Source organism: Narcine bancroftii, chromosome 3 (genome assembly GCF_036971445.1).
Source record: "Narcine bancroftii isolate sNarBan1 chromosome 3, sNarBan1.hap1, whole genome shotgun sequence".
In the NCBI taxonomy this organism is placed as follows: Eukaryota; Metazoa; Chordata; class Chondrichthyes; order Torpediniformes; family Narcinidae; genus Narcine; species Narcine bancroftii.
The window spans coordinates 287,737,610-287,752,269 of NC_091471.1; the positions used below are offsets into that span (position 1 = coordinate 287,737,610).

General features: G+C 39.9%; 1 protein-coding gene across 3 annotated transcripts in view; it reads left to right on the forward strand.

Annotated features, from left to right (window-relative positions):
• The window catches only part of LOC138758913 (dual specificity mitogen-activated protein kinase kinase 2), an 84,413-nt gene extending 70,183 nt beyond the window's left edge, over positions 1-14,230 (forward strand). For all 3 annotated transcript variants that reach the window (XM_069928523.1, XM_069928522.1, XM_069928521.1), the window contains exons 10-11: positions 3,828-3,873; positions 10,692-14,230. In XM_069928523.1, coding sequence (XP_069784624.1) covers positions 3,828-3,873; positions 10,692-10,802 — 157 coding nt within the window. In that variant the 3' untranslated portion in view covers positions 10,803-14,230. The remainder of the gene's footprint in view (positions 1-3,827; positions 3,874-10,691) is intronic.
• The last annotated feature ends 430 nt before the right edge of the window (positions 14,231-14,660 follow it).

Sequence of the window (14,660 nt, forward strand, 5' to 3'; positions counted from 1 at the left end):
AGCAAGGTCTTCTGCATTTGTTGAAATGTAAGGAAGTTTACAGATAGTATGATGTGAATGTTGATGCTCTGTGAAAGGTTTTGTGGTGCTTTTGTGACACTGTTTTGTCTATATTTTCTCCATTGAAAACATTTTTTGCAAGTTTCTGAAATCTCTGCACCAAAACATTACATTTAAGCAAACAACCTGATTTTCATGTTGCAGATTGATAATGATGAGGCTGAAAAAGTTCAACTGAATCAGAAAAAAATGCAATTAATTATTTCATCAGCAAGAGGGGTTAGGCCACTCAGCCCTTTATTCCTGCTTTGCCATTCAGCATGCTATCTCTTTTGTGCCAGTTCCACTAGAGCCCTCAATTCAATCTTCCAAAAAGCTCATCTTCCTCTTTAAATATCTGCAGTAATCCAGCCTCCTCAATCTTCCAGGATAGGGAATTCCAAACATCCAATCCATTCAGAGGCATTCGAACACACCTCCATTTTATGGTTCTCCTACTTCAGGATCTTCAGTAGCACTCTTCATTCTTCTAACCCCAAAGGATACTGTAGTTCTTGATGACAAGATAACCCTTTCATCCCAAAAATTGGCGTACTGAATCTCCTTTGAACTGCCTCCAATGCTAACAAATTCTCCTTTCAATAAGGGACCAGAACTCTTCACAGTACTTCAAATGTGGCCTCATCAAAATCCTATACAGTTAGAATAATAACTATTTCTTAACTCTCACCTCTTGCCACAAAATCCAGTGTGCCATTTGCGCTTCTAACCACTTGCCCCTGTCTGCTCACCTTTTTGCACCTATATCCTTCTGTACCCCAATGACTTGCAATCTTTTACCATTTAGTTAATCTGCCCTTTAGATTCTTTTACCATAGTGAATGACCTCACTTTCCCACATTTAAATTGCATTTGCCAAGTTTTCGCCCAACTTACCTTTATCCTGTCCAAAGATCATCATACCCTCCCAGTTATTTTTGCAATTGACAAGCCTTGATACTTTATGCTCTGCCCTCCTCCTCCTCCAGGAAATTAACATAAATAAATGAGGTCCAAGATCTTAGCCTTGAAACTAACTGCATTAGTTACATTCTTCTAGACTGAAAAAGACCCTGACGGTCTTCCCAGTTTTCAATCTGTGCGAATTTACTTACTCCTCATTACCATGAGCTTTTGTCTTACGTGGTACCTTGTCACCTGTCTTCTGGAAAGCCAAGTACACATTCCCCTGTATTGCCTCTGCTTGTTATGCCCCAAAAATCCTTGGCAAATTGGTCAGACGTAATTTACTTTTGATAGAATCAGGTTGACATGGTTTGATTGCACTAAAGCTTCTCTAAACGAAGAGCTATTTCATCATTGTTTGTGGGCTCCAACATTAAGCCACCAACAAAAGTTACGGTAACCATCCTAGTGATGGAATGTTTTGTCTCCCTCCCGTGAACAGTCGAATTGCAGTTGTAGTTTTCCGATCCACTGGCACTTCTCCAGAATTGGGTTTTGTGAAACTCGCCAATGTCTCGATTGTCTCTGCCACCATTTCACTTAAAACAGGGCATTGGAGCCTAGCGAGTTGGAGTTGTCTGCCTTTGGTTTCATTAGTTTTTATTTGGTACCTTGTTCCTGATGATGATGGTAGCTACAAGTTCTTGCATACTGTTACTAACTAGTCCATCAGATACCTCTGGGATATTTGCAGTATCCTCTTGAAGGTTGGTGCAGAGTTTGCATTCAACTTCCCAGCAACGTCCTCTTATTAATGTTTTCATTCACAGCTTCCAGGGTTTACACACCTGCCTTGATTATCTTAATGTCTTGCTGCTGTTTAAAACCATAGAGCATTACAGTACGGAGACAGGCAAAACTATTCTGCCTAGTCCCACTGACCTACACCCAGGCCATAACTCTCCATACCCGTCCCATCCCTACGTCTGTCTTAAATATCAAAATTGAGCCTGCATTTGGAAAATGTCCCCTTTAAACTTTTCCCCTTTCACCCTTAACCCATGTCATCTGGATTTTATCTCAATGGAAAAAAAAATCTGCTTGCATTTATCTATGCTCGTCAGAATTCTCCCCTCATTCTTCTCCATTCCAGTGAATAAAGTCCTAATCTGTTTCACCTTGTAAGTCAGTTCTTCAAGTCCCAGCAAAATCATTGTCTCCTCTGTACTCTTTCAATGTTATTGATATTCGTCCTGTAGGTAGGTGATCAAAACTGCACACAATACTCAATACTCCAAATTTGGCCTCATCGATGTCTTGCACAACATAAAACCTCAACTCCTATTCTCAATACTTGGATTTATGAAGACCAAAGTGCCAGAAGCTCTCTCTGACCCTTTCTACCTGTGACACCACTTTCAGGAGATTGTGTATCTATTCCCAGATCCTTCTGTTCTACCGCACTCCTCTATGTCCTACCATTTAGTGGGTATGTCATACCTTGGTTTGTCCTTACAAAGTACCACACCTCACACTTGTTTGCCTTAAATCCAATCTGACATTTTGCGGCCTATTTTTCCAGCTGTTCCAGAATCGTTTGCAAGCTTTGAAAGCCCTCCTCATTGTCCACTATACCAGCAATCTTTTTATCATCTGCAGACTTGGTAATCCAGCTTACCACATTATCATACAGATCATTAATATAGACGATAAACATTAATGGATCCAGCATCGATCATTGAGGCACACCACTAGTCCCAGGCCTCCAGTTAGAGAAGCAATCATCCACTGCCATTCTCTTGCTTCTCCTGTAAAGGTTTCCTACCTCATTGCGAACACTGAGCAACTGAACCTTCCTGACTAACCTCCCACTTAGGACCTTGCCAAAGGCTTTACTGAAGTCCATGTAGACAACATCACAGTCTTTCCTTCAACTTCTTGTATCCCTGCCCTCTGGGAACAACTAACTCTTGCTAGTATGTTGTAGACATGGAATTGGTGTTTTTCTACAATTCCTTTGTTAATCACAAAAAGTTTGTCTTCCTCCTGGAATCCCCATTTTTAATTGGGGAAAAGAGTATTGAAGTAGCTGTTTAAAGGTAGGATTAATTAGAGATGTTGTGGTAAGGATGTCTGAGGGAGCAGAGGTTAGAACATGTTAAAACTCCAGGCACAGATTGAGGGGATCATAACCAAAGTCCTGAACTTAAACATAGGCAAACACAACAGAATGAAGTTAGAGTTGTCGAGTGAACTGTGTAACTATGTCAAGAGATGGGTTAGTGGAGGAGCAGTGGCAGGTGTTTTTTTTTAAATTTTATTTCTTTAGCATGGTAACAGGCCATTTCGGCCCATGAGTCCATGCTGCCCAATTTACACCCATTTCACCTACGCCCCCAGTACGTTTTGAACGGTGGGAGGAAACTGGAGACCCCATGGGGAAAATCCACGCAGATGTGGGTAGAAAGTACAAACTCCTTACAGACAGCACAGGATTCGAACCCTGGCCCCGATCGCTGGTGCTGTAACCACTGTACTAACCTTGCTGAGCTGGTCAATAATTTGCCAATCCTATTCCTGGAAGTTGTCATTTTAAATGCTGTACTCTATTTGAGGGCAGGCTTTATTTCCTGCTAGTTGTGCAGGTTTTCCACTGTGCTTGTGAAGTTGTTACAGTGATAGAAAATGTTAGTAAAGTGGTTGACCATAAACTTGCAGTTACTTAGCTTGTTGTTGAAAAATAAGCTGGAAATGTTTGGTAAGTCAGGCTTATATATGTTAAACCAATTGCTGTTTCCGGTCAATGACCTCCCATGAAAATGGTCAGAACTCTCTTCTGGAATGATGAATGAAATGTGCTATTTTCTAATTTTTAATTGTAGTTTATTCAAGAATCCAGCTGAGCGAGCAGACTTGAAACTACTTATGGTGAGTAGGTCTGTCGGGGACCGTCACTTCTCCCGTCGTGTTTTTGCTGACTCAGTGGGATCTTTCACGGGATTGCCTTGTTGTTGCCAATCTAATTCTCGAAAATGCCACTCGAATTAAAAACTTGTATCTTGATTTCTCATTGCATGTGATGTAACTGTAGAAATAAAAAATCCCCAGGAAAAGTTTGGGGGGGTGGGTTGCTCCAGACACAACCAGGAGTTTCCATTGATGTATCAGATGGTCACATCTTTCTTGTCCCCATCAGTAGGGAGCTGTTGAGTTACCAAGTGTAATCGAGATGTGTCGTTCTTGACGGTGAAACTTCTGGGTTCTTTGGTGTTACATGAATTGTGATGTTGTACTTTCTCCCATGGTGATTTGAGCTACATCCCTTTGCTTCTGCGATAGATTAGGAATGAAGAATTTACATTTTAAACATTGCTCATCTTTAAATAGAGATGGTCCCTGATCCTGACTGTAAGCCAATTTCTCCATAAGACAATCGTGTTCTTTTCTATAATAACCCATGGAGTATCATTGGAAATGCAATCAAATAGTCACTTAAACACAACCCATAATTTAACTACACTGTATCCAGTCACTTTAGAAGCTCAATAAATATTATTATTTAATATCTTGATAGATGCTTTTAAATGTGTGGGTATGTTTTTAAAGTCGGGTTTCTGGAATATCATCCATAATCTGGGTAGCCTTTGTTAATAGTCAAGTTTATGTGTCCCCTAACTGGTCATTGGAGTCAGAAGCCAAATTTGGTTTGTGAAAGTGAGGTGTATTTTTGTACATTGTTTGCTTTGCCCTAACTCGAACCTCTATCTTATACCTTGAGATTAATTAAACTCATAAGAGTTTTCCAATTTTACTTCAAATATTTTTTCTTCAATGTGACGAGGAAAATGCAATGAACCTAATAGATTGTAGTAGATCTCTCCACTTTTTACCCAATTCAGCCCTTGTCGCCGTTGATGTGAGCCTCTGACAGTAACAAGTATAACTCATCAGATTGTGTTGTTATTCCCAATGTAATTCCGGAAAAGTTGTTCAGTAAGTGGTACAAATTTCTTCCCCCAAAGTTCTACTTAATTTTCTTGGCCCTGTCTAAGAGACTAGAAGGGCTAAATGGCCTGTTTTCTGTGCTGTAGCGTTCTATGGTTCTAAAAGAGGAAATTTACTGCTGCCAGTTTGAAATTATTTTCCCAGAAAGTGTTTAGTCATGAAAATTGTGACATGTAATGCTACCTATCCCAAAAGGTACTTTGCTGAGCCATAACTGGGAAAGAAATATGTGGTTGTAAACACTGTCACTTCTGAAGCAATTATTACCTGGGAATCTGAAAGGGCAAAAGGTACGGATGTTGCTGCAGGGTCGGCGCCAGAACGAGTGTTAGGGTAAACACTCGTAACCCCACTCAGTGGGGGGTAGAGGGGTGCTGGTACCTGCCAAACAAACATTAACCTCCTCCGTCCCTCTGATGTAGCAGCCAAAAGTGCTGCCCCCCTTGGTGCTGACCCTTTATCTAGCAGAGAGAAAAATTACCCCTAGAATCATCCTTGAGGAAAATTGCATTGATTCAAGTGACTGCAGGTTTAAAAATTAAAACATGTGTTCCAGTAATGGTGTCTCATCTAATTCCAAAGTCAATGACGAATTTAATTTAATCTCAATGAAGTCACATCTTTTTAATTTCCCTGAGCTTTCAATTCCTTGCATGCTATTATCTTCCAACACCTTCTTCTGTCCCAGATTCAAATATCCCATCAATGTTTAAAGCTTAGATTAGAATGAGGAACATCATGGGTTAGGACAAGTCATTTGACCAACAATGGCTGACCTACAGTATGTAAACCTACTCCACAACAATCTAAACCTTCCCTACCTCACGCCTATAATCCTCTATTTTTCTTCATCCATGTGCCTATTTAAATGTCCCGACCATGGAGGAATATACGGCATCAGTGACCTGCTACATCAGTTAGTGTTCTGATGACGTCACTGTGCCCAAGACCATCAAAACCACTCCAATCAAAAGCCATGGATGACAGCGGAGGTGCATGTGCTGCTCAGGAAATGAGACACTGCCTTCAGGGTGGACGACAAGGTAGCCCTAGCTATTGCAAGAGCCAAGCTGTCTAAAGCCGTCAGGGAAGCAAAGCGTGCACATGCCCAGTGTATTCACAGTCACTTCCTGGACAGCAAGGAGAAAAAGGCATCCAAGACATCACCAACCACAAGACTACACCATCTGCCTGCTGGTGATGCCTCTCCTCCAAATGACCAGGTGCTGTGTTTTGTAGTGGCCGACATGAAGACAGAGCTAAGCGAGGTCAATCTGCAAAAGGCTGCTGGACCGGTTAACATTCCCGACAGAGTGCTCGGGATGTGCAGCTCAGCTACCAGATGTTCTCACCAGCATCTTTAACAACTCCCTGAGAAGTGCCATGGTCCCAACATGCTCCAAAGTCGCCAGCATTGTCCCCATGCCGAAGAAGTCATCTCAGTGACAACTGTCCTGCCTGAATGACAACTGCCCTGTCGCACTCACGTCTATCATCGTGAAGTGTTGAGAGGCTCATCATGAGGCACATCAAGCTCCTGCTGCCCCCGTCACTAGGCCACCTGCAGTTCACATACAGACCCAACTGCTCTATGAATTATGCCATCGCCACTGCCCTCCACCTAGCCCTCACCCGCCTGGAAAATGTTTATTGACATTAGCTCAGCATTCAATACATTCATACCTCAGTACCTGATAAGGAATTTGAACTTGCTGGGTCTAAACACCTCCCTCTGCAATTGGATTCTCGACTTCCTGTCGGGAGACCTCAGGCAGTCCGGATTGGTAACAGCACCTCCAAGATCATCACACTAAGCACAGGGACTCCTAGGGCTGTGTGCTGAGTCCACTGCTGTTCACTCTGCTGACCCACAACTGTACAGCTAAACACAGCTCTGTATCACTGCCTGGTTAGGAAGCTGTACCTCCTCAGACTGCAAGACCCTGCAGAGGATAGTGAAGTCAGTAGAAAAGTTCTCTTCCTATCATGAAGGACATCTACAACACGATGCAGGCAAAAGGCAATAAACATTGTGAAGGACTCTTCATATAATCTGTTCTGCCATCTGGTAGGAGATACTGCAGCACTCGGGCTCTTGCGCCCAGATTGGGCCACAGTTTTTTCCCCCAAGCCATCAGGCTCCTGAATTCCCAGGATAATGTACCATGGACTTTTACTATATAGGTTTTAATATTTCAATGTGTTTAACTATTCTATCTTATATTTATGTAAATATGCTCCGTGGTCTTGGAGAAACGCTATCTCGTCTTTACCATGCGAGCATGGTATGAATGATAAATTAAGGTGACTTGTATCATTTAACAATGCGCATTTTGGGTGTCTGCTTGTCTGTAACCAACAAGGAGTTGGTCTTCAATTCCTGAGAACCACATTCGAGGATTTTTCCAAATAAAGTTACAAAAGTCTGAATAATTTGCTTGTGTTTATAACCTTGTGATTGGATTGGACAAGCACTTGAGAAATAGGAGTGAGTCATTTGGCACATTGCACAACTTCTGAGTAAAATTGTGGGCGAACTTTGGTGTTATTTCCACTTTCATAACAACCTTTTCCTGATCAGGACCTTTGTCCTCCCTCTTAATTTAGAATGATTTAGTATATTGATGCCATCACTGCAATTTCATAATGATGTGCCTGTATCTTTAAATTGTTTGCATTAGATTTGTATAAATATTCCAAAGATCTATTACATTACGGTTGAAGTTCAAAAATCCAGATGCCTGAAATCTGGACCACCTGAGAATCTGGACTTTTTAAAAACTCTCAAACTTTTTAAATTTACCGGGCTTTCATGTGTGGGTGCTTAAGTGCCACAGATGCACTGCAGCAACAAGCAACCATGCTTAATACAGGTAATCTTAGCACAAATAAATTTATTTGTACTGTGGCGGTGTGAGCAGTGGAAGAAACACAGCCACCACATTGAGGGCCGTTAATGACATTTTACTCAAATTCAGCACGCCCCTATAAGGGCAGCATGAGCTCAGTCACCTGGTGCATTGTGACATCATAATCGCTGCCCAGGGTGAGCACTGGAAGGGATGGTGGAGTCAGGGAAACCTCTGACGATGTCATTTCCCCATGGCTGTCCCGCCACGTGGCGATACAAGCGGGGCCGGTTCGCCATGAGGATGTGTGCCACCACAGTACACTATCTTTTCTTTTAACATGTTCATTTTTAAACATAATTTCAAGTATTATATGTTTTTTGTATTGAAAAAATTATGTTTACTTTTTTGTCGACTTCATTTCTATAAAACTGCTCATTTTTGATAAATGAAGCATGCTGTATTTGCTAATGCATAAAACTGTCAGAATGTACCTGTTCATCTCGTCTTTATTCTCCTTAAATTTGAATTTTAAAAGTACAGCCCAAGAATCCGGACTGACCCAATCACTGAGCAGTCTGGATTTTAGGACTTCTACTATATATAGCTTTTTCTTCATCTAATTTCTCTGATTATTCCTGAGGTGAAATGAAGATGTTGATGACATGTTGAAATATTGCAAGGGAATTATTCAAATATACTGACATGATGACAAAATTTAAGAAGTATTATCAACACACCACCACGATAATTAATGAATAATTACTACATAAATGGTGTGCAGTTGAGACATTCAAATTTCTCATTCCTGCTCAGATTTTTTTTTATGTGCGTCAGTTATGAGACTTTTTTGTACTCCATTGAATTTACTAAAATCTTGTTGTTTCTTTATTTATGAGGCTAGAATATTGTCTCTAGATTCTGTCTTATTTTAAAGGAATGTAGCAATGTGACTTTATTTCCTTTGAGCAGCCAGGTTAATAATTTGAAAGGTGGAGGTTAATGTTCAAAGAATATGGAGGCTGCTGAAGAAGGATTTTGAACAAAAGTTGCCATTTTAAACAGACATTCCAAGTAATTGAGTGGAAAAGCAAAAAGGGACACAGTTAATTGCAGATATTTTTTTCAGTGGAATACAACTTTGAAAGAAGCATTTTATTCTTGAATCTGTGGCACAGATGAATGGATCAGCAAATCAGCTAGTTAACTTCAGAATTCACCCATGCCCGAGGAGAAAAAGCCCCTTGTTTGGACCACGTTCCCACAGCTGTCTTTAATGTTTCTTGCACCCAAAGAAAAAGCACATGACCCTTAGTGCAAAACTGTGTAGTTGAGTGTAGATATGAACAGGGTGAAGTAACTTGACTAGAAATCGATGAACATTGTGCATATTTTTGATGATGGAAGAATACAACAGACTTGCCTTTCTTTAGATCTTCAGTATCCAAATGTAATTTCAGATTTTTATTGTCAGAGTACGTACATGGCATCACGTGCAACCCGAAGATTCTTTTTCCTGCCTACGAGGCAGAATTCCCACTGATTGGTAATGCAAAAAAAAGTACACAACATACACATGTAAACAAATAAAGAACTGTAAACCGATAACGAATGTAAACAACAGAGAACATTTTAAAAATCAATAAAGTGCACAAGTAAGAGCCCTTAAATGAGTCCCTGATTGAGTTTGTTGTTGAGGGGTCTGATGGTGGAGGGGGAACAGCTGTTCCTGAACCTGGTGTTGCGAGTCTGGTGACATCTATACCTCTTCCCTGATAACAGCAGCGAGAACAGAGCGTGTGCTGAGTGGTGTGAATCTGCTGTCTGACAGCCACATTCCCTGTCGATGTTCTCAGTGTTGAGGAGGGTTTTCCCTGTGATGTCCTGGGCTGTGTCCACTATTTTTTTTGGAGGCTTTACACTCAGGGTAAAGTATCCCTATACCAGACCGTGATACTTGAATCTAATAGAATGCAGGTGAAATTTAAATTTTCTTGAATGTTGCACACTATAGAAAACTTGTGGATGTTGGACATCAACGAGCGGATGTCTAAATTGGTAGTTTCAGCTTTGTGACAGCTCTAAAACCTATGGCACATTCTGCCTTGTCATTATGGTTTTAATGGGATAATTTCTTGCCTAATTTATTTCATGACCTGAAACCCCTGTATGATCTTGCTGAGACCGAGTTCCCTGTTGTAGGGTGCCTGGTACATTGATTGAATGGTATGCCAATGAGTTTGTTCATGACAAACTCTAGATCATTTGGGCATTCTTTTGATTCCAGGTAGTTGCCAAATATTAGTGTGGTTTGCCAAACATCTTCCTGGCAGCGTTCAATGGAAAATAAAGTGATTAATTACAAGGTCCATTTATAAATAACTCCTTTGAAATGAAATGTTTTGCACTTCACACTGTGGATTGTTATTGTTGGATGACATTTTTAATTTTAAGCAATTAAAATTATTGAACCTTTGTTTTTTGAAATAAAAATCAACTGGAATAATTGCATTGTGGGGTGGAATAGATTGAAATCCATTATATTTGTCATTGGCATTTGAGTGCAATAAATTATTTATCCAAGTGAATATAATCAGCAAGTAAGATCTTGGATGAGGTCAAGCATTTCATGGGAATATAGTTTTCCTGGCTTTTATGCAGAAAGTCAATTTTGCAAATACTATTGCAGTTTCACACCATACGTTTGCAGGATTTTTAAAGTTGAGCTGTTATTGTGGAATGTATTTCAAAAAAAAAAATCTTTAAACCTTCTTTAAGCAATATAATATTAATAGATGAGTTGTTTGGGAATGCAGTTTGTTTTCAATGCCATCTTCTGCTTGAATTGTATTAATAGCATCAATAGACTGACCTTTTCTTGCTCTTTCACAGAGCCATACATTCATTAAGCGGTCTGAAGTGGAGGAGGTGGATTTTGCTGGCTGGTTGTGTAAAACCATGGGGCTGAACCAGCCCAGCACCCCAACGCGCATCCCTGTGTGAGCAGCAGCTGAGAGCCCTCCTTCCCCCCCCTCCCCCAGTGGTCCCATTCACCTCTGCTGATGTCAACCACTACTGTCGAGCCTGTGGCATTAAAAAAAAGGACTCCCTGCATTCAGAAGCTGCGTGAGGAGATTTGCATTTGGCAACTTTGGCAGTTCTTGCAAAAGAACCACTGTCTTTCTTTACATGGTTAATTCATAGTTGGACTTGGCCAATGGGTGTTGCTATCAAAGGTGACAGTGATTTATCTTTCCCAGCAATTTGATAGAAGTCTGTCATTCAAGTTACAAAAGTGAGTTCCACTAGCTCTCAAATTATAGCAGCTAAATTCAAAATCCTGTTTCACACCTGCCAATGGCATTTCATAAATGGCCATATGTGGTGTGATTCATTTTTTTCTTAACCACAGTTCCATATGAAAATAAGCTTGTAAAGGAATGCAGATTGAAGAGCATATTCAGAATTTGTTCCCTTTAATGGGAAGGTTGCTTGGCGTTATCAAAAATCGATCTACTTCAGGTGCTCATGTGTTTGATATCCCAGAGATACTCTGAATTGTACTTTAAAACCGAATGGTATCTTAAACTATTTAAAGTTTTCGGTTGTCGTTTTTCTTAGAGTGCAATACCTATTATGGCATTCAGCCTGTAATGGATCAAATAATTTAACTCCTTATTATATTTTTCTTCCCAAGACGGTTGAGGATAGCTGGAATTAGCTATCAGAGGGTCCTGCATTTTATTTACAAATAATCTTGACAGTGAACTTGCTATCCCAAATACTTCAATGGCCAGAAGTGGATCTCGAAAAAATAATGTGCATATGGACACTGGAAATGTTACTTTAACTCTGTTTGTAATATGTAATTAGGACTCCTTACCGTTTGAGTCTCTGTCACGTTAAGGTATTTGACTGCCTCCAAGTGATAGATCATTTGAGTAAATATTTATAATGTTTTGAGCCATCTTAAATGGTTTGCCAAAGTGCTACCCTGACCAATCATGTGCTATGAATATCCTTCAAGTTTAGCTTTGCTGTAGATCTTTGTAGATTACAGGTGAATACTGGTAGGCGATAATGAGGTTTGCAGGTGTTTGACACTATTGGTAATTGGGATAGATTGGGTCGTTTTATCGTTTCACTTTAATTAGGAGTGTACTTCTAAACATATGGAAGAATGTCTTTTTTAAATGGGAGCTGTTACATTCAGACTGCATTTTTCATTGTTAGAACATTTATCTTCATGGATAAGTTATTTCCGAATGCCAGTAGCGCTGCAGGAGTTGAAACAGGCATTGGGAACCGAAAAATTGTGAACTCCATCTGAGGTGGCAGAGAAATAAGCTGAGTTGATGATCAGAATTTTGATCATTTTCAACAAAAGAAAACTCAACCATTAAATGAATCAAGAGGTTTTGAAGTACTTGAGGTCCATGACCTAGAATAAAATGATAGACTAAAGGTAACAAACTGCAGGAACACAACAAATACAGCTTTACTCCCTTCTTGGTCTTTAAATTAAAACTATCCTCCTGCCCATACATCTACATTAAGATTTTGTTATTTTGAGGGAATGGAGTACAAATTAATCATATAAAGGAAGACATTGATTCCTTTTCTGATACAGCTTTGCCCCCTTGAGTTGTAAATTGCAATGTCTATTTTGTTTTAAAATAGAAGATTTTACTGTTTTTTGTTCTCTCTTAGGTCCACGTTTTAGTTCACATTTGTTAAATGTTCAATTTTGCTGCTTCATTGCTGGCCATGGCTTATTTTCGGGGTAAGAGCTTGTTTCCAATGAATAGGGGTTTGGTCTTATCGAGTAATCGCTTTCTAAATGTTCTTCACAAGTAAAGCAAATTCACAAAACTGTGATGCCTCCCACGTATCTTGTGATGTTTATTTAAGTTCCTGGGAGATTGTCCTGCCTGGCTAGCAGGTTTCTGAGAGTAAATACATTTTAATGTCATTTACTGTATCCAGTTAAGTTCTAATATGAGAACACCCAATGCAATTGTGAAGAATACATTTGATAGAATTGAGTGCAGCTTCGAGTTGCGCACTTGAGCTCAGTTTGGTTCAAGGAAATTATCCGCAACCTTGTAGCCTATAAGTGGACACACTATTGTGGTTCCAGTATACTCCCCTGCATGGTAAGCAAGCTTCCAATTTCAACTCTCGAAGGGCCGGTCTACCAATCAAAACAGTGACGTAACTGTCACCATCTACAGGAGAAGTTAAATGACAAATATTGATCAAGTCTTGTCTGAATAATCATGCTCTGAGTTCCAAATCCACTTGTTTTGTGGAATGCATTTTTGCTAAAACTGTTACCTTTCTCCTCTCATTCTTTCATGGTTTCCATCAGTATGTGCATTTCTGAATCATGAAAAATATTAATATTCTTAAATGGAGACAATGTGAGGCAAAAAGGGTATTTTACACACTTCAAAGATCTGTTCACATAGTTACTTGTGAAGATTCAGAGGTGGTTTTGCTTCTGGCTTGCTTAATATTTTTGGCACTGAACTATGTAGTGGCCAAATGTTTTTATCATAAATTGTACCCCGAATGTACTTCTAAGGGAATGTGAATCCATTTCAAGTGCCTGGGGGAAGAAAAATGAATTTAATTTAAGAAAAACATGTGAAACCAGTTTATTACACTGAGGCATTGAAGGTATAAGAAACGCACTGTGATTAGAATGATGGTGGAGTGAAGTTTTGTGCTGGGATCTCGGTTGTCTTTGTGCTCCTGTATTGTCAATGGATTGTATATGTCTATGCCTTTAAATAAATAAAATGTAAGCTGTTGTTGTTAAGGCACATGCATATTGGTGTATGTCACTATATTGGGTTTATGACATCTATCGGCTTCACTTGTTCCCTTCTGTGAGGCCTGTCAGTATCTTGTGCTACTGATTGTTGCACTCTTCAAAACAAAAAGTAATTTTGCAGTGGCTTACTCCAAGAAAAATCACCAATAGCACGAGGATTGTACTGATTTAAGCTTTTTTTAAAAAAAAAGAATATTGCAAAGCAAATTGTGGACTGAATGTGTAATTGAATCAACTGTTGCAAAATGTTATTAAAACTGGAGTGGCAATTGTTCTGTGTGAATTAGAAGCGATGTACCATTTTTGTCTGAATTATGTTCCACTCAGAAAGAGCCTTTCTTTTATCGAAGACCAGTGCAGATTTTGTTTTATAATGGGCTGCTTCCGGTCAGAGTAGCCATGTTTTGCTGGAACTGCTGTGCTTGATCTTGGTGGAAGTGGCCCGCTTGCTTCAAATGTTCCATTGGAGCATATTTTGAACAGAAAGAAAGACATTGTAAATAAATGGCACTTTACAATAAATTGTTCTGTACAAAATCTCAAGTGAAATGAGCAGCAACCACTCTAATTAAACACGGACTCAACCCTTTAATGGTTCAATCTTTTCACACTGCACTTTGTCCAAGGGAGGTGTAAAGATTTCGAGAGGAGAAGGAAGCCTAATCTGTCACCGTGGGAGTACACCATGAATTACAGTTCCAACTCTTCCGAACTCTTTATTCTTGGGACAGTTTGGGAAGCAATCTCAAATCTCCCTTAAAATGAAATTTGAAAGTATATTGTGAGTAAGTTAATCTACAAATACTTATCCCAGAGGTTTCAGATACAACTCTGAGATTCTTTCACCCCACCCACCCACCCCCCCCCCCCACCCCCCACCCCCCCCCCCCCCCCCCCCGGTGGGTACGGCAGAATTACCACTAATTGGTAGTGCAAAAAAATAAACTACACAGTGTGTACATGTAAACAATCAAAACTACTGTAAACAGATAACAAATGTAAACAAACTGCAGTAAAAGGAG